The sequence below is a fragment of the Onychostoma macrolepis genome, chromosome 01 (assembly GCF_012432095.1).
Source record: "Onychostoma macrolepis isolate SWU-2019 chromosome 01, ASM1243209v1, whole genome shotgun sequence".
NCBI lineage: Eukaryota > Metazoa > Chordata > Actinopteri > Cypriniformes > Cyprinidae > Onychostoma > Onychostoma macrolepis.
This window is the reverse complement of record NC_081155.1, coordinates 11,093,454-11,113,926: the sequence shown is the minus strand read 5'-3', so window position 1 is coordinate 11,113,926 and position 20,473 is coordinate 11,093,454. Positions and strand designations below refer to the sequence as shown.

General features: G+C 37.4%; 3 protein-coding genes across 5 annotated transcripts; all 3 read right to left on the bottom strand.

Moving 5' to 3' along the window:
- Window positions 1-147: 147 nt before the first annotated feature.
- On the bottom strand, window positions 148-5,432 carry exosc1 (exosome component 1). Of its 3 annotated transcripts, none has more exons than XM_058776944.1 (8): window positions 5,326-5,432; window positions 2,864-2,979; window positions 2,651-2,725; window positions 2,417-2,505; window positions 2,252-2,285; window positions 2,046-2,096; window positions 1,882-1,966; window positions 148-1,098 (listed from the first exon to the last, which is right to left on the bottom strand). In XM_058776944.1, the coding sequence occupies exons 1-8, from the start codon at window positions 5,351-5,353 to the stop codon at window positions 992-994; spliced, it is 585 nt and encodes a 194-aa protein (XP_058632927.1). In that variant the 5' UTR covers window positions 5,354-5,432; the 3' UTR covers window positions 148-991. The 3 variants fall into 3 exon arrangements, with proteins under 3 accessions (XP_058632927.1, XP_058632921.1, XP_058632936.1); XM_058776938.1 differs by having other exon boundaries at window positions 2,864-2,989; window positions 5,327-5,389; XM_058776953.1 differs by lacking the exon at window positions 5,326-5,432 and adding an exon at window positions 5,190-5,320.
- Window positions 5,433-7,029: 1,597 nt separating this feature from the next.
- pgam1b (phosphoglycerate mutase 1b) lies at window positions 7,030-11,431 on the bottom strand. The gene is made up of 4 exons (XM_058776894.1): window positions 11,080-11,431; window positions 9,640-9,914; window positions 9,362-9,542; window positions 7,030-8,102 (listed from the first exon to the last, which is right to left on the bottom strand). Exons 1-4 carry the CDS (start codon window positions 11,216-11,218, stop codon window positions 7,933-7,935), a joined length of 765 nt encoding a protein of 254 aa, XP_058632877.1. The 5' UTR covers window positions 11,219-11,431; the 3' UTR covers window positions 7,030-7,932.
- A 3,027-nt stretch (window positions 11,432-14,458) lies between these two features.
- cdc25d (cell division cycle 25 homolog d) lies at window positions 14,459-20,214 on the bottom strand. The gene is made up of 12 exons (XM_058776844.1): window positions 19,643-20,214; window positions 19,024-19,127; window positions 18,629-18,656; window positions 18,268-18,298; window positions 18,058-18,120; window positions 17,513-17,650; window positions 17,318-17,422; window positions 16,477-16,539; window positions 16,128-16,226; window positions 15,290-15,498; window positions 15,102-15,213; window positions 14,459-15,024 (listed from the first exon to the last, which is right to left on the bottom strand). Exons 1-12 carry the CDS (start codon window positions 19,744-19,746, stop codon window positions 14,887-14,889), a joined length of 1,194 nt encoding a protein of 397 aa, XP_058632827.1. The 5' UTR covers window positions 19,747-20,214; the 3' UTR covers window positions 14,459-14,886.
- Between the last annotated feature and the right edge of the window lie 259 nt (window positions 20,215-20,473).

Here is a 20,473-nt window from a genome sequence, read left to right as displayed (position 1 = left end):
GGATTCAAACCCATTACCTTGGCATCACTAACACCAAGCTTTACTGTTTGAGCTCCAGGAATATATCATTTGACTTGAAGTAGATCCTGTGTTAAAATTGTCTCTCTTTATTGCAAACTACAATGCAGCATTCAGGACAGATGAATCTGACCTTGTGATGTTAAAAACTTTATTTTCTTCTCTTGTAAACACATGACCTCTCAAAACAGTTACAGGCAAAAGACAGAATAAGGAAAACGATCAAATAAGACATTTCCAGATGTTCTGAATAAAAGCAGCAAGAGGTAAAAGTAAATTCATCTCTGGTGTCTATTTTTGCGGTTCATGCGCTTGAAAGAGTTAGAAAATAGTGCCGCAAAATGTTATTGCTCTATAAACTTCAAACCCCATTGTGAACGACTGCAAAATCTGTTACAGTGAATGTGATTGTGACAATAGTACAATTCCAGTTTTCCACTTTGGAAAAGAGCTGTGGGTTTTGGAGCTCCATTTATACAATGCAAAAAATATGTCGTAAAAACAGGCTTCAGTTGCTTTACACAATATAGTTTCTTATGTCCTTTTGATTGTGATGCATGTTTTACAAAGGTTCACCCAGAAATTGTTCCAACTCAGTGTTTAAAGAAGCTCTAAACATTCAGGACCATTTAAAGTGGAAGTCCATCAACAAAATATAACCTTCCACACTCAAGTTTCAGAGCTTCCAAAAGCACTGCAAGACAACTGAACATGTGATATTACAATCACAGGTGTGTCAGAGCATCAGGAATGCCAGAATACTGCTTAGTAATGCAACTATATTCAATTACGGTAATGTGAAACTCGTGCAGTATTCACTTAGTAGTGTGCATCACCGGCAGTGTGGAATGTGACAATCCAGATTCACACCTAGAATTCCAAACGGTTACTGGGCTGAGAGTTCTCCACGAGGGGGCGTGTCTTTGAAGCTGTGTGTTCCGGTGGGTGTGGTCAGCGGGGAGGTGGGTGTGGCTCAGGCCTGCAGGTACTCCGGCTGTACCCGTGCGACCTTGCGAAACTCTTTGGCGTGTGTGCGTGGACACTGCATCTCACACCAGCTAATGGGCACCATCTGAGCGCCTGCGGGAAGAGATTTCAGACCGTGATGAACAATGAACATTTTGGGTTAACTATGCATAAATACAAATGTCCTCACCCTCAGGTTATCCAAGATGTAGATGAGTTTGTTTCTTCATGGGAACGAATCTGAAGAAATGTAGCATTGCATCACTTGCTCATCAATGGATCCCCTGCAGTGAATGGGTGCCGTCAGAATGAGTGTCTAAACAGCTGATAAAAACATCACAATAATCCACACCACTCCAGTCCATCAGTTAATGTCTTGTCAAGAGAAAAGCTGTGTTTGTGTAAGAAACAAATGCATCATTAAAGCGTTTTTAACTTTAACCCGTTTACTTCAAGCTAAAATACGAGTCCTCTATCCATTACATTGCTTTCTCCAGTGAAAAAGTCCAAAACGGCTCTAAACAATTATGTCAGTGGAATTTGATGTGAGAGGACAACAGGGGGTGGATTCACTGGAGGAAGCGTTATTACAGACTCGTATTTTGAGTAATCAATGCATTAACGATGAATTTGTTTCTTACAAACATGTAGCTTTTCACTTCAAATGATGGTAATTGATGTTGTGGATTATTGTGATGTTTTTATCAGCTGTTTAGACACTCATTCTGACGACACCCATTCACTGCAGAGCATCCACTGGTGAGCAACTGATGTAATGCTACATTTCTCCAAATCTGTTCTCACAAAGAAACACTCATCTACATCTCAAATTTTTCAAATATTTATTTTGGGTGAACTATTCCTTTTAAAGTGCACTGCTATTGAACGCTCCCTCACCCGCCTCGCTGTGGGCCACGACTACGCCCAACTCGTTCTCTGCTGTGGTCAGCAGGTAGTTTGACTGCACGTCGCCCAAAGAGATCTGACATCCGAGGTCAAGGGTCATGAGCAACACATCCATGACAAAAGGAAAACTGCTTTTCATAGAGCATAAAGGATACCACTTTTGCAAGGACAATGTCGCCTGGCCTGAAGCTTTTGTACGTCTCCACCTGAAAAGAGCAGTTCAATACATGACATTTTAACCCTCCTACACTTTTCGAAAAAGGGTTACATATTGAATGTTTGCAGATATTTCTGTGCAATTTTTTAAAGCATTATCATATATTTTTTTAACCACAAAACCCAAAAATTCCCATAAACTCACCTTGTCTTTCTCCGTTGCTCTCACGTCTTCTCTTCTGGAGAAATCAAAACCAAACAGTGTTTAACGGATTAGACTGAATATTTTACTTCTATTACTGATAATAAAAATATGAATGAAACTTAACTTTGAGACATTTGATAGATATTAGAATTAATGCATTCGTACCTGATCGTGCCTCTAAACCTGTCTTTTAGCGGTGTCGACCCCACATATAAGATGTGGACTTTAGCAAATCGTGGGTTGATACTCGTCACCTGCAGGGAAACAATCATAGATTTAATACACAGAAACATTTAACAAAACATCACAGTGTATGAAGAAGAAAGATCAGAAGGATTTAGATGTGTTATCTAACAGCATTAAACACCAATGAGGTGATGTTCTGCACAGAGCTCTCACCTTACAGGTGACGATGGCACCGACGTCAGGCAAGAGCTGTGCTTCTGTCTCCCTAACGACTGAAATCACCGGGAGCTGTAAAGAAAGAGGAAGAAATCTAATTTCACTATGGGATTACCAAGAAGCATGGGTGTTTAAGTCTTGCAAATGAATAAAACTGTTGTGTTCAAGTCAAAGAGTGTCCATGAAAGTGACTGTGATGCATGAACTGACCTCCTCTCCCTCGTTCTTTCTCAGCACGTATCCCGCGAGCGAAGCGAAGATGTAGCCGTGCCGCAGATACGTGCCGGTGCCAGGGATACAGTCCTCCGTGCTGCAGAGCCTTTCACCTGTGTGAACAACAGCAGACAAACCAAGCCACATCAAACTGCTTGTAAAAGCACAAATCATGTACAGCAATGCACATACACTGGAAGTATGCAGGGCAGGAATAAATGTAAAAATGCAGTTTAACCACAAAACACCAATATATCATACATTCTAAATTACAAAGTGAGTCTAGTGTGAAAACAAATCTGTCACTAGCCTTATCCGTGTAAAGTTAATCCAATATTTCACCTCCTGATCAATTAAATCAATTAAAGCCTTGAACGTTGTTACTCCAACATGCACAAGCATACTAGCAAGCTGTTGTTTACCGAGTTCATTTCTGCCATGCAATAAAATATAATGAAGGTAACAGACTTTTCAATCTCACAATTCTGACTTTTTCTCTCTCAGTTGCGAGTTTACATCTCACAATTTAGATTTGTTTACATCTCTTAATTTTTCACTGCCACAGAATTTTTTTTAAAAATTAAGCATGATCGACGTTTACATATCACAATTGCAATTTTTCCTCTCAATTGCAAGTTTCTATCTCACAATTGAGCTTTCAGCGCAACATTTTTAAAAGCTGCAAGATAAAAGACTCAGAATTGTGCGACACAAATTAAATTGCAAGGAAAAAGGCAGAATTATGAGATTTAAAAGTCGCATTTAAATGTTTTTTCTTTCTTTTATATACTGTGGAGTTGTAACTCCGACGTGTGCAAGGATACTGGAAAGCTGCTGTTTACCGAGTTCATTTTCCACCTTGCAATATAATAATGGTAACTGAGATTTTCAGTCTCACAATTCTGACTTTTTCCCTCAGAATTCTGGGTTTACTTGCAATTTTTTGCCACAGATTTTTATTTTTTTTATTTTAAATGACAATTGTGTTTTTTTCCCCTCTCAGCTGCATGTTTCCATACTTTAAATACTGTAATTCAGTGTTGGGCAGTAACTAGTAATGCATTACAGTAATATTACATTCCCTGGTAACTAGTAGTGTAACTAATTACTAATAAAATGAGTAATAATATTACAGTTACCATCCAAACAATGGCTAGATATTAGTTACTTTTTCGTCATAATTGCTAATGATTTGAAATTCAATAATTCAATCATCCCTATCAATTTTCATAATCATTGTCAAAGCAGCAAACTAGCTTCTCATATAGCGGCTGGAAATACAGCCATTATTATAATTTTGTAGGGAGAAAGGATGACAAAAACATCAATGTCACATGTAAACTGTGCAGTTAGACTTTGTCTACTGTGAATCCCAACATGCTTGCTTGGTTCTACCTGCTTGAGTGCTGTTACAGATTTTACTATGTTGCGGTTTTATTAAATAACAAAAGTTGTTTAAAATATTCTGGCTTGTCATCAGTTTGAGCCAAATGTACTCTTCATTTATCTGTAACTTTAATGGATTCAGAGGCTGCAAAAAATATGCAATTACCAGTTTTTTGGGGTGTAATGGAAAAGTAATGTAACTAATTACTGTTGGCTGAATACTAATATTACTTTTGAAAGCAGTAACTAGTAATGAGTTGTATATTAATGTTTTTTTGAGACACTAGCCCAACACTGGTTGTTGCATACTATAATATGATGTTAATATGAATATCTATTTACAAACTCCAACTCGCGTTGGAATCGCGTCGTTAAGACACAAGAGGAAGTTTATCCGCTAAGAAAAGTAGTCCCACCGATCTTATAGACTTATACCAAATATCATATGAAACATACAGTACAGGAGGAATTCATTTAAAAAAAATTTACAAAAATGCAAACTTTAAAAAAAATAAAAAAGAAATATATATATTTTTTTTTAATGAATCCGGATTTCGGTGACTTAATGCAAATGAGGTTTCCAAACAGCTCTAGTCGTTCATCGGCTGCGGGTTCGTGTAGAGGCACATAGGTGAGTGCTCACAGCAGGTTTAGGGCAGGTATGCAACACAGTAGCGCTCGCGCCTCGGGCGGTGGGCAGGGCTCGCCAAACGAGTCCTTAATCCCTGCAAACGCCTCCAAAACTACACTCACTCACAGAATATCACATATACGCTATTATAGCATGCCAATCAATCAACATCAGCTGTTTTCGCCATATGTTCACCGAAATCAAACATATTTAATGTGTTTACAACGTCATAATAGTGCTGCGCGTGCGGATGATTCAGCCCTACAGCAACACACGTGAACGCTATAGAGGAATCAAACTACTCACAGCCTTTACTGACCACAGCAAAGTTCATAAAACATCGGTCTGTGCGGAAACAAAGAACATACAGCCAAGCCCAGCAACGATTGTGTCGATAAAACCAAAAGGACGCGCAGAAAACATGTAAATAACAGCGACCCACCTGGAACACACAGCTTCATGGGCGACATGTTTTCAAGAAGCGACAGCCGCGTTTTGATTGGCTATTAGTCAGAGCGCAACTCGCGCTCACTTCGTCAAATGCGGTTCGAGTAAACCGCCATATTTGTTGTGGCTGCAAATGTAAATATATTCTGGGAGACATGCTGAATGGAAAAGGTTTGGACGTTTCCTATTCCATAGTATGGAAGCATATGTGTAGTAGCAATTTGCAATGCAATATGTAAAATGGTAATTTATTTCTGTATTTAAATTTACATTTTCCCATACATATATGTGCAACATTTAGTGCAAAATAAAAATGAAAATTCAATTATAGAATTTAAATTTGCCATTTTCTACACTAGTTTTAATATGCATATTAAAAACATATTTTAAAGCTTTATAAGTTGCAAAATTAAAATTAAAATGTATTACTCAAATTGATTAGATTTGTGCAAAAACTGTAGCAAAATTATCATTTAAATGCTGTTTTTCCTAAACGCATTTAGATTTCGGGGTGGGGCACTTGGGATTGCATTTTCATCGTGATACCGCGTGATAATTGTTGTAAAATGCAAAGAGTTTCAAAATGCATTCTGAGCCAAAGGTGCAGCAAAATGGTGATTTAAATGTCTTTTATTTTTCTTAAATGCATCGACACTTACATATATGACGTTTCATTTGCATTTTCATTAAATACCCCGCGATTAATATAGTTTAAGTCATTGTGGATTTGAAAATGCAAGGGGCTCAAATGTAAAAAAAAAAAAAAGGGGGGGCAATGTGAAAAATTAAAAATAATAGGTCAAAAATTTGGATACATTATTATTTTTGCAAATAAGTCACTTATAGTCATCAAGCCTGCATTTATTTGATCAAAATTTACTTTAAAATACATTTTATGCATTGCTGATTTATTATCAATGTTGGAAACCTGTGATACTTTTTTTCAGGATTCTTTGATGAATAAAAAGTTAAATAAGAACAGCATTTATTTAAAATCTAAATTTTGTAACAATATACACTACCGTTCAAAAGCTTGCGTATTTTTTTTTTTTTTTTTTTAAAGAAATTAGTTTTTATTCAGCAAGAATTTGTTAAATTGATAGAAACAGTGATAGTAAAGATCGATATTGTTAGAAAACATCTCTATTTTGAATAAATGCTGTTCTTTTTAACTTTTTATCAATGAACCCCAAAAAAGTATCACAGGTTCCAAAATAAGTCAAATTAAAACAGCAAAAAATTAAGCATCACAACTGTTTCCAACACTGATAATAAATCATCATATTAGAATGATTTCTGAAGGATCATGTGACACTGAAGACTGGAGTAATGATGCTGAAAATACAGCTTTTACAAATACATATTTCATTGCCATTTAGCATATTACATTGCAAATTGAATTTTGCTACACATATGCTTCCATAGTTTCCTTTCTTGTAACACCTTTCTTGAATATTTCTTAGCATACATTATATAAAAAAAAAAAATTAGTTCAGGGGACATGAAAAAAATAAACTGCCGGTCAATGTTTGGAAGCAGTAAGATTTGTAATGTTTTTTGAAAGAAGTCTCTTCTGCTCATCAAGACTGCATTTATTTGATTAAAAATACAGGAAAGAATTTTTTTCATCATTACTCATCTTCAATGTCACATGATCCTTCAGAAATGTTGGAATGATGCTTTTTTTTGGAAGCTGTGATACATTTTTCAGGATTCTTTAATGAATAAAAAGTTAAAAAGAACAGCATTTATTTAAAATAGAAATAAGAATAAAGAAAAAAATAAATATTCACAGAGCATGCAACTTTTTTTCTGCTTAAGTAAGCCAACATTTAATAGGGATTGCACATCTCATAAGTCACAGTGTACATAACTCGTACAGCAAATGTTAAATTTATTTTGCTTGACTGAAAAAGCAAAATGTACAACAGACAAAATGCAGTAATTTATTTTCTGGGACAACAATATTCATTATTTCCTTCATGGTGAATGTTTGTAGGATACTTGGGTCAAAATGCATTGAACCAGACATGGACTACAGTACGACATCAACATACAGTGACATTTACCACAGAAAAAGTGAGAAAAAAAGCGACGGTAAACATCTGCAAAAAGCCCACAGGAATATAAACAAACTCACTTCTCCACTCTAGATGTAGGTGAATCCTAAAAACAAACCGTTACGCAGATCTTTTCAGTGACTTCAAAGTGGGATAATTCAAGAGCATTTGTGTGGGTGTTCAGAGATATAGAGCAGCGGTGCAAAGCATGAATCACGCAAAGACGGGGAGTCGCACCACTTCTGCAGCCCACCCGGTCATTAATATATACTGTTGCCTGGCAACAGTCGTCAAAGCATGCCATCACAGACAAACACATGTGCGACCGTGGATCTTCAGCGCCGAGACTATGTAAAGTTAAATTCCCTCCCTGTGGCTCAGTTTCACTGCATTTACACTCATACTCAAGCAGTTACATTTGAATTTTATTATAAGGATGGTCCCGATTCAGAGCATTAGGAAACTAATAATTGGTCAGTGGTTTGGTTCTAGGCTCATGGTCAAACACTGATTGCGTTTTTGAGGATTGTGTGAATTGAGGTCTACTTCTTGGCTTTGCCCTGAGCGGCGACGGCCTCCATGGCTTTGCGGACCGTCTCTTCATCTCCCAGGAACTGCATGGGCTTCACGGGCTTCAGGTTCTTGTCCAGCTCATAAAGGATGGGGATTCCTGTGGGCAGATTCAGCTCCATAATCGCCTCCTCTGACATACCTGGAGCAAACACACGGGTTGTGATGAGCACAATCAAAGAGATGCAAATTTAAAGCATGGTTGCCAGAACATTGTCATACATTTGCTAAGATGTTTTGCTAACTGCTACCCTTACTCTGAATGTTATTAAGAGCCATTCACCCTGTGAATTCAATGACGTGGAAAATGCAGATGGAGTTGCGGAATTCAGTGATAAAAATGGATTTTCAGAATATTTTCAGATTGTCACAGAATTTTGGATGAGTGACTCAAGAGAAGTTCAGACAGAAGGATTAGAAAGTACTCCTCGAAGTAATAATAAATAAATCAAATTAAAACTTGAACATTTATTAAGGAACATTACACAATTGTAACCCTCTGTTATGCAGCACTTTGTTTGCCAAAAAAATAAAATTAATTGGTACATTTTAATTTGATTACATTTTAAAAGATAAATTAAACTGTTAATGTTTTACGCCTTTCCTTGACTACCAACATTTTTGATAATAAAATTGTTTTAAATCATAAATTAAAACAAAGAATTTCTGAAAATTTTAAACTTCATAGTTTATTGTAAAAATAAATAAGAAATATATATATTTTTATTAATTACAAATTTTTTTTGGTTATTAAAATTGAAGTAAGCAATTAAAACGGATTCCAGAAAAATTTACATGAAAAACAGAATTTTGGTTAGAAGTAAAATAGAATTGGGGGGGGGGGGGGGGATCTAACAGGTCGCTAAAAAATTTAATTTTTGTTGAAATTGATAAATTTATGTTAAATTACATTCATTTAAATTTTCTTTTATTAATTAGACATGCTTCTTAAACTTAACATTCATTAAACCTCTAATAAATCATTGTTCAATTGTAAAACCTTATAATTTCAATTAATTAGACATACTTTTGATTACAAAAATTCAATTTAAGCATTAAATCCAGAATTAAAATGGGAAAAAATGGAATTGAGAAAAATGAAAACAAAATAAAACAATGAATGAATAAACAAAAAAAAATTTAACCGATTTCACAAGGCCCTAAAAATGGTGTTAAACAAAACTGTTATTAAATGTATAAATTTCAGGATTACACTTAATTAGACCTGCTTTTTGATTATTAACATTTAATTTAACCATTAAAACAGAATCCAGAAAAGTTGAGAAAAAAAATAAAACCGACTTCATAAGGTCGTATAGATTGACTCGTTCTGGGTGTTGTTACTAGTGTATGGTGTACGGTCAGGTCCTGGTCTTTAGGGTGTTTGAGAGGGTTTCTCACCCTCCAGGTGTTTGACGATTCCTCGCAGGCTGTTCCCGTGAGCGGCGATGAGGACCCTCTTGCCCTCCTTGATCTGAGGAACGATTTCCTCGTTCCAGAACGGCAGCGCTCGAGCGATAGTGTCCTTCAGGCTCTCACACGAGGGCAGCTGGTCCTCCGTCAGGTCGCCGTAGCGACGGTCCTGCAGCGACAGCACATTCAGTGTCACATGACCCTTCAGAAATCAATCTAACATGCTAATTTGAGACATTTCTGGTGGTTGTCAGTGTCCTGCTCACCTTGCTGATGGCGCTGTAGAAGTCGTGCTCGGGGTCCATGGGTGGGGGTGGGATGTCGTAGGAGCGTCTCCAGATCTTCACCTGCGCCTCGCCGTGTTTGGCCGCCGTCTCGGCTTTGTTGAGGCCAGTCAGGCCGCCGTAGTGGCGCTCGTTGAGACGCCAGGTGCGATGTACAGGCAGCCACATCTGATCGATGCTGTCCAGCACCAGCCACAGGGTCCTGATGGCACGCTTCAGCACAGACGTGTAGCAGATGTCAAACTCATAACCCGCATCTACGGGAGAGGAAAAACAGCTTCTGCATCATTCTGCACACTGCATGCGCACTACCCTTCAAAGGTCTGGGGTCAGTAAGATTGTGAGCATCAACAGCTAATGAGGCGCATCTAGAACTAGTGGACCAATGGTGACGCTTAAACCCACCCTGATTTACATGAAACTAACCACAACATTTGCAAAAGCAAGCATAGAACATGGAAACAAGAGAAAGCAGCAAAAGCATATAAAAATGAGCAGAACATGTCCGAGAACACAATTTTTTTTTTGAAAAATGATTTTGTGTGCAAGTTGGATAAAGTTTAGTTTTGTGCAATACGATTTTAAATGCATTTAAAGTTTTGATTCATACTTATTTTTTTCAAAATGCATTATTAATTTGCGCTCATTTTAAGATCCTGGACCATTGTTTGCTATTCTGAAAACTTTGCTTTCATTTTAAAAATTGTGAAATGTTTTTACTTGCATTTTAATTTTCGGTTTCATTTTTTTTTTTTTTTTGTGTATCCGTGACTGCAACACTTGACGGGAATTTGATCCCATAGGACTTGGGACTATTCAGAAAACCACTCAACATTCACGCAACGCTCTGACAACCATGTATTTGTCCTGCAAAAAGTGCAATAATTATAAATATATTTACTGTTATAGTTGCATTTACATAAAATAAAATGGATTTTTCATTTTATATGATTTTAAAGATAGCTTTTTTTTTTTTTTTAGAAGAACATGGTAATATTGTTAAATATGGTACTGACAGATAAGTGAAGCAACATCCTTTTCCTCTTTTTGGTTTTCCCATCCATAGTGATAATTTATTAGATATTATATTATCAAAAAGCAGACATATAAAAATAAGTTACTGAACTCAATGTCATAATGTCATATTTTTAAACAATCTTTTGACTTCTGTGTTATAATTGAAGTTTTTTTTTTTTTTTTTGCTTGAGCCAACAAACAACCACCAGGTAACGCTTTGGCAAGCTAAAAATCTTGCTTACAGTTGCTACTGAGTAAGTGAGTAAGAGCAGCACGATATTGACCGATCCTGCGTTATTTTGACGGTAACAGCACGAGGAGGAGGAGGAGGAGCTGCTGCAGTGCGCTGATCTCCGCAGGCCCCACACAAACACAAGACCGGTTTAATAAACGGACTCCGCTCACCTTTCAGGGCCTGGCCGCCCCTCTTGGCCTCCTCGGCCCCGGTTTCGCTCAGATCGGCGTCGAACCAGCCGCAGAAGCGGTTCTCCTGGTTCCAGCAGCTCTCTCCGTGGCGGATCAGCACCAGCTTATACGCGGCCATCACGCGCGGTCTGCACGCGAGCGCTCGGAAACACAGCGGGGATATCGGCGGGTAACGGAGGAGACGCGGCCCCGGGAGGCGGATGAGAGATGCTTGCACGGTGAGCAGAAATATCGCTCCGGTGAGTTTGGAGGTCGTCGCTTTTTGAAGGCGGACAGCGCGAGAACACAACGCTTCCTGATGCGCGCGACCAATCAGAGGGAAGAGCGCGCGCGTACACGACGTCTCTACGCGACCTTGAGCCTCTGTTTATCACACAGACTGTAAAAAACAGGTTTATCATCACAATGTACTGTCAGTGTCATAAGATTAAAAGGAGAAATTATAGTTTTACAGCTGGTTGGAAGTGCAATATTTAAATATTTTAACGGTATACATGTTTATACATAAATAATATAATATTAATATTATTGTGGAAGTTCGAAACACTACTTTTTCACTTTAAACATTATATATGATTTTAATTTAAATTATGTAGTGTAGCGATTTTTCTTTAAAATCCTAAAATTTAAAAGGCAGATATATATTTTCATTGTGTAAACCCAATTTATACTGTAAAAATAATATCATAATTAAAAAAAATTTTTTGCCTGTAGCTGGCATCAAATTTGAAATGAGCTCATTTTGTGCATAAAATTATAATATTTCTCAGTTTAAACATTTGTTATGTTATCTATGTTCTACTGTGAATAAAATATTGGCTCATGTGATTTGAAATTCTTTTATTTTTCATTTTATTCAAATTTTTAAAAAAAACTTTCCAACATTTCTGCAATTCGGGTTGTATAAATGTAGAAGAAAATGTAGCAAATTTTCATTTCATTATTTAAAAAAACAATAAACCACAGTCTGTGTTTTAAATACTTTATTCAAAGACCTACAGATTAGTTGATTAGTGTTAACATGAGTAGCCATAATTATTATTAACCACTCTTGCAAACATTTTATTTATATATATATATATATTGTGACGGATCAGTGGCCCTCCCCCTCATTATCATCACCACCCCGTCCCTTATTCGCCGCCTTCACCAGGCTCCCGACTGGAGTGGGTGGATGAGAGGAGGCGTGGGATCAACGCGGCTGGCGGCGTGTGATGAGGCACAGCTGGACTGAATGAAGCCTCATCACCGCCGCTGTTAAATGCCCAGCGCGCCTCTCCTCGAGAGACCGGTCTCTTCCCCCGTGCGTGCACGCTGGTGTCCTCGTGGGTCCAGGAAGGGTGCGTAGAGGGACATCGCGCCACCGAAGACGTGAGCTGCCGAACCCGCGGTCCGGACGAAAGCCGCACCAGATACGGCCGCCGGACCAGGATGTCGGGCGTACAAGTCCTGCCAAAGGCCGTGGACGACGTGTAAGAGCCGCCGCTGTGATGAAGCCGCCGCCCTCGCGCCCGGACCCGAGTGGGAGCTCGTGCGGCCGCCGGACTCCGCCCCTTCCCTGGACCCTTCCCCTTTTGGAACACTGCCCTCCTGCACAAGCCCCGCAGCACGACGAGGACACCAGACCCCCCCTGTTTATTTTGGACACTTCTTCCCTGGACACTTTATTTTGTTAATAAAAGCCTCTCCGAGGCCTGACGCCACACCCACTGTGTCTGTCGTTGGCTCCTCCCGTCACTATATATATATATATATATATATATATGTATACACAGTGGTGTGAAAAAGTGTTGGCCCCTTCCTGATTTTTTTTTTATTTTTTTGCATGTTTGTCACACTTTAATGTTTCAGATCATCAAACAAATTTAAATATTAATCAAAGATAACACAAGTAAACACAACATGAAGTTTTTTATTATGAAGGGAAAACAAAATCCAAACCCACATGGCCCTGTGTGAAAAAGTGCTTGCCCCCTCCTATTAAATCATGAAAGAACTATTTTAGAAAGCTGAGTTAAATGTCACTAGCCAAACCCAGGCCTGATTACTGCCAGACCTGTTGAATCAAGAAATCACTCAAATAGAACCTGTCTGACAAAGTGAAGCATGTTTAAAGAGCAACACTTCATTCTGCGATCTTAAGAAATTCATAAACAGACGAGAAACCAAATAGTTTACATGTATCAGTCTGGAAAGGGTTATAAAGCCATTTCTAAGGCTTTGGGACTCCAGCAAACCATGGTCATGGCCTTTTTGTAAGGTGTGTGTCCCGTTACATCTGGCGTAAAACCAACACAGCATTTCATAAAAAGAACATCATACCAACAGTCAAACATGGTGGTGGTAGTGTGATGGTCTGAGGCTGCTTTGCAGCTTCAGAACCTGGATGACTTGCCATAATTGATGGAACCATGAATTCTGCACTCTATCAGAAAATCCTGAAGGAGAATGTCTGGCCATCTGTTCGTGACCTCAAGCTGAAGCGAACTTGGGTTCTGCAGCAGGACAATGATCCCTAACACAGCAGCAAGTCCACCTCTGAATGTCTCAAGAAAAACAAGATTAAGGTTTTGGAGTGGCCAAATCAAAGTCTGGACTTAAATCCAATTGAAATGCTGTGGCATGACCTTAAACAGTCCATTCATGCTGGAAAACCCTCCAGTGTGGCTGAATTAAAACAATTCTGCAAAGAAGAGTGGTCCAAAATTCCTCCACAGCGATGTGAAAGACTCATTGCCAGTTATAGCAAACGCTTGATTGCAGTTGTTTCTGCTAAGGGTGGCACAACCAGTTATTCGGTTTAGGGGGCAAGCACTTTCACACAGGGCCATGTGGGTTTGGATTTTGTTTTCCCTTCATAATAAAAAACTTCATTTAAAAACTGCATGTTGTGTTTACTTGTGTTATCTTTGATTAAAATTTAAATTTGTTTGATGAAACATTAAAGTGTGACAAATATGCAAAAAAAAAAAAAATCAGGAAGGGGGCCAACACTTTTTCACACCACTGTGTATATATATATATATATATATATATATATTATTGCAAACGATTAATCGTGATTAATCGCATCCAAAATAAAAGTTTTTGTTTACATAATATATGTATGTGCTGTGTATATTTATTATGTATATATAAATACACACACATGTATGTATATATTTCAGAAAATATGTTATGTTATATATTAAATATATTTATTTATAATATAAATTATATGAATATATAGACATGTAAATACATGTAAATATTTTCAAAATATATACTGTATGTGTGTGTATTTATATATACATAATAAATATACACAGAACACACGCATATATTATGCAAACAAAAACTTTTATTTTGGATGCAGTTAATCATGATTAATCGTTTGACAGCACAAATATACACACACACACATATATATAGTGGACCACCAGTAAAACTGATAAAAATTTGTGACCAAAAATTATTCAGACACTTTGACACGTGACCATGTTTTGCTTAAGTATTTTTTTCTTTAATTGCTAATGTGACCTTTTTACACCATAGACTGAACAAAATTAAGCATAGCTTGGTAATTGGTTGACCTGAATTGGTATTATCTAATTGTGTACTTGCTGACAGCTATTCAACCGAATTCATTACATACCTTTCTATCAAGGTTATCTGACATATAAAGATGTTTGACTGACATTACCATTTTCTAAAATATAGCGAATAAACTGTGATAATGTGAGAAATGTTGAAGGAGTCTGAATAAATTTTGGTTTGACTGTATGTATGTATGTTAGTATATAGTATTTAGCGTGTGGTTCTTTGATGTACTCTGATTGGCCGTCGTCTTCGCTGCCGTGATGGGCGTTTCCTGCGGTATCCGTGCAGCTGATCTCGGTACTCGCGGTGGTGCATGGGCACGTAACCGCAGGGATCACACAGATCCTGAGACACAGAGACACCTGACTGAGCTGCTGCAGCATACTGTGGTGAAGACGGTCAGATATGGTGTTGTACTGTACCGGGTAAGAAGCATGGAAGTGTTTGTAACCTCCCAGCAGCAGGTAGAGCTCCGGATAGTGCAGGCTGGGATACACATTAACACGTCTGTCCAGCTTCCTCAGATACTGACACCTGTGGATCGGGTAAGAAGCGTGCGTCATCATAAACACACTCAGTGTGTGTGAGTGTGTGTGTGTGTGTTTCTCACAGATGTGGGCCTCTTTCCGATGAGAACTCGCAGTGGAAGATGATCAGTTTCCGTGGCGACGACCCCTCCTCCTCTGGGAGTGAGTCAGACAGACGTCTCCTCATCCTCATCCTCCAGCACGAGGCGTTTCGAGGCGAAAGTTGGGCTCCCGCTGAGGCCTGATGCACCGCCTGCTGGATCTGAGACTCCGTGTACAGATTCACTGCTCCCTGAATGAGGTGAAGGTTAAGATATGAAGACCAAACGCCCTGCTGATGGATTCAATGTGACATTAATATATAAAAATATAATGTTTGGAGTCAGTTGATGCTTTTATTGAGCGAGGATGCATTCAACTGATCAAAAGTGACAGTAAAGGCATTTATAATGTTACAAAAGATTTCTGTTTCAAATAAATGCTGTTCTTTTGAATTTGCTATTCATCAAAGAATACTGAACAAAATGGTTTCCACAAAAACATGAAGCTGCACAACTAATTTAATATTGATAATAATCAGAAATGTTTCTTGAGCAGCAAATTTTCATATAAGAATGATTTCTGAAGGATCATGTGACACTGAAGACTGGAGTAATGATGCTGAAAATTTAGTTTTGATCACAGGAATAAATTGCATTTTAAAATATATTCACATAGAAAACGGTTATTTTAAACTGTAATAATATTTCACAATATTGCTGTTTTTACTGTATACATACTGTTAGACTGTCGATGTTTGAATTTGGTTTTGAATAGTTAAGATTCAAGAGTCTGAGCATTGGATTGATTAAAAATTTAATGAAGATATTCAACATGAACACCTCATTACATTAAAAACTCAATCATTTAAAGTCTGAGTACCTTAATGTGTCCTCCTTGGTACTCATATGGGTAACGGCAGTCAACGATGAGGAAATCCTCGACTGCAGGACCAAACTGACCCCTGATCAGTGACGCCACCTTCAGGTCAGGAGACAATGCTTTTACCTCAACATCTTGTGAATGAGACACACATCATTCAAATAAACCCATAAAATAATTGTGTAAATAACTTATGTTTCCCTCTCAGCTGCTTTGAGATTAAAATGATATTTGATATGAGACTGCATTAAAATGGGAACCTTTTATCATTCCGCTCTGCAAAGAAAATCATGTTACAATCAGAGCTTTTTGATCCACTTTAGTTTAGAAAATGTTAATGATCACTTACAGTATGAGCGCTGACACAGTGAAGCTCCTGATGGCCGCTACTCTCAACAGGAAGCAGGTGTTGCTATGGAAATAATTTGAATCAAGTCTGAAAACGTGAATTCACTATAATTTCTAAAAACACTTTCACAACCAAGTTCAGACACATATCACGTTTGAATCTCTTTTGCAAGTGACTTTGGATAAAAGCGTCTGCTAAATGCATAAATGTACAAGTTAATCTAAAAACACAATCCAGCTGAGAAGGAATGAAAATTAGTACTCTATAACTGGAATTCACATTCAGAAGTTTGAGGTCAGTCTACTGCTCATCAAGGCTGCATTCATTTCATTAAAAACAGTAATATTGTGAAATATTATTACAATTTAATATAACAGTTTTCTATGTGAATATATTGTGGAATGTAATTTATTTCTGTGATTAAAGCTGAATTGCTCCAGTCTTCAGTGTCACATGATCCTTCAGAAATCACTCTAATATGCTGATTTGCTGCTTAAGAAATATTTCTGATTATTATCAATGTTGAAAACAGGTGCTGATTAATATTTTTGTGGAAGCTGTGATACATTTTTCAGAATACCTTGATGAATATGATGTTCAAAAGAGCAGAATTTATTTGGAATAGAAATCTTTTGTAACATTATTAACATCTTTACTGTCACTTTTGATCAATTTATGAACTCTTGTCTGAATAAAAGTGTTAATTTCTTTAAAAAGTGCAGAATGCAAAGTCAGAAGTCGGTCAAACACTGGCTTTTCATGGTTAAAATTCTCTATGAATAAACTTCACGTTTGTCTTGTTTAATATCATATTCTTTCATTTTGGTTTTGTAAAACCAACCTTGCTGAAGTCTCCTATGAGAGTGAGGTCAGTGACGGCGTCCTGAGTGACGTGTGTGGGCGGGGCTTTCCTCCGTGACCTCAGCTGACTGAACCTCGCAGCGGCCTGCAGACGAGCAGAGAGAGAAAACACACAATAACACAAGCACCTTCCACCTCGGGCTCAGACACTCTTTGTTTGGGCATTCATCCTCACCTCTGGGTCGAACGCACTCGTCTCTCGTGGGACACTGGTGTCCTCTTCTGGGTCACTGCGGTACTGTCTCCATGTTCGGCCCGGTTCTGCTTCATCTGCAGCGGAGAATCTGCTGGAGAGCCGCACACGCAGCCTCTTCTGCTGGACAGCATTGTGAATGCAGCCGCAATGAAACACAGCCTTTATGAGCATGACCCAGTTTACAAAACAATACAGTACAAAGTACCATGTCAACATCATGCCAAGCAGTGTTGGGAAGTAACTAGTTACTAGTAATGCATTACAGTAATCATATTACTTTCCCTGGTAACTAGTAGTGAAACTAATTGCTAATAAAATTTAAGTAATAATATTACAGTAACCATCAAAAAATGGCTACAGACTAGTTATTTTTTGTCACAATTGCTAATGATTTGAAATTATCCTCACCACTTATGTTACAAATAAGGTGGATAATTAGGATAATTTACATATTTCAAATTACATTTTGGTTGCATAAATAATAATAATAATAAATAATAATATTATATATAAGCGTTACTGACAATTGCTCTGTCGTTCTCCTTATTGGTAGGAAAATCGCGACAGTTCCTCCACAGACACCTGGGCTGGAAGTAAAAAGTAAAAGAACATCAGATACATTATGAGAGTTGTAAATGAGTTCATGTGTCATGAAAATAATGTCAAAATAAATATAATTTGCTATTTATTCTTTTTTTTATTTACTGTATTTGGTTACTGTAAGTGTCCTTTACCGTGTTTGAAGAGGAGTCAGGAGACAGGCTTCTGCTGAGACAAACACAGGACATATGATGGCTTGTTTTCTAATAACTGTGATACAGGTTTATTCCACTTAATTAAAACAAACAGAAATTAAATATAAAAAAATAAATAAACTGGTTTTATTTCAGCAAGTTAGAAATAAAAAAACAAACAATATAGACATGAAAAAAATAATAAAATGACAAAAAAACACAAAATCATTCAAATTAAAACAGAAAATCTAAAACATAAAAACTAATTCAAAATAATAATAAAACTATGATAGAATGTCAATACTAAAATAACACTGCTGTGATCATTGCAGATTATTAATGCAGTGCATCTTTATTTTACCTTGCTCGTCTTCTTCTTACTGCAGAGACTAAGAGACAATTCACAGTAAATTGCATTGAAAAATTATAACTGTGGATGAACAGTTCTGAACAGTTAATGATCAAATTTAATCAAGTAATTTTCTGTTGGTATGTCAGTTACTAATTCTTAGAATTAAAGAATATATAAAAATATATTCATGCAAATGTGTGTTTTTCAAAGCTTTCAACACTGGATCTTAAGAAGAAACATTTGAAGAGAGGTGACAAGCTTCAATCATAAGTTAAACTAATCTAAATGTGCAAACAAAAGAGAGTGGAACAGCTTGAGTTTGAAGTCAGAGGAGAGTTAATTAAGCAGCGTGTGTGTGTGTGTGTGTGTGTGTGTGTGTGTGTGTGTGAAGCTCTTGTCCAGACCTGTCGGCGTCTCTCTCTCCCTGGAGAGGGTGTTGAGCGGCGGACTGATGCATTCAGGCGTCAAAACAAGCTTTCTCCAGGGGGACAAGCTCTTCAGATGCAGACTTAAAGAAAATGTGCATCAAAGTTATAGCATAAAACTATTAGTTATAATCTCCCCAAAATTACCCAGATTTGACTTAATTAAAATACAAACATTTCCAAAATACTCAGTGTGTCAATATAGGACCCAATAAAAAAGCAAAAAATAAAGTAAACCTAAAAAACACAGTACATGTATTCAAAATTGACCACTGTCAATTCATATGAAACCACTTTAAGGTTTCATTTCGAAATAAAATATGACAGTTGCATCAGTATTACAAAATGTTTTACATTTCTTTTGTGTTTGTTCTATATATTATTATTATTGATTCATGTGAAAAATATGATTAATAATGAATAATTATAATGTTCAAGACATATTTCCATATAAATTCTAAATATTTTTGTAATAACTTAAAATGTTTACACACATATTAGTCAATAAATTATGTCTAGTATTGTCATTTTACCTCAATAAAATGCACTTTTTAAATCACTCAGTCAGTCTATCTGTGAATCAGTCAAGTTGTCTCACCCATCCTGACACTGGAGGCTCTGCAGGCTGAAGGAGAGCTCGCTGACCGGGGAAGAGTCTTCTGCTGTCGGATCACAGTCTGCCTCCACCGCATCAGCAGCCATCGAGATACTCACACTAATGTCAAGTCAGATATGATCTGAGCTGTGCATCATGATGTGAGGGTCTCTGCATCTCCTCCCTTGGAAACTCGTGTTGCTACAACAAGCTTCATGTGATCCGCGGTGCGCGTCGTGTCGCGTCGCGTCGCTTCTGTCCGCGCAGGATCACACGGAGAGCACTTCCCCAAAGACTGCCATTCAGATAATTGCTTCAGAAAGTTGAAGCTGTACATGTACATGGCACTGTACTTCAGTGGTTTACAGAAAAGGACTTGTTTAATGGAACAGACGATCATTCTTAAAGGAACAGTTCACCCCCCAAAAAATGAAAATCTGTCGTTTATTCACACTCATGACGTTTTAATTTTGTATGACGTCTTCTTTTATAAAACACTAAAAATATTTAGCTGAATAGATGGACTACCATAAAAACAGAGTATTTATCTGCAGTCCCCATCACTGCCTCTGTGTTCAGCTCTATTTGCATGTAGCTTTTATTATGCAGCTTGTATGCAAACCCCCAGAGCAGCCTTAAATTTTGCCAGTTTATGTATACTTTATAGCTTCTATTCTATTCCTACTCTATTCTATCTGTAGCACACCTGTACATTCAATTTATTTTATTTTATTTTCAATTCATGTTTTCTATTTTTTGTTTATTTGTATGCACATATGTGCATTTTATTCTCATCTTAATTTTTATCATCTGTGTGTTGTTGTCTCTGTGTAC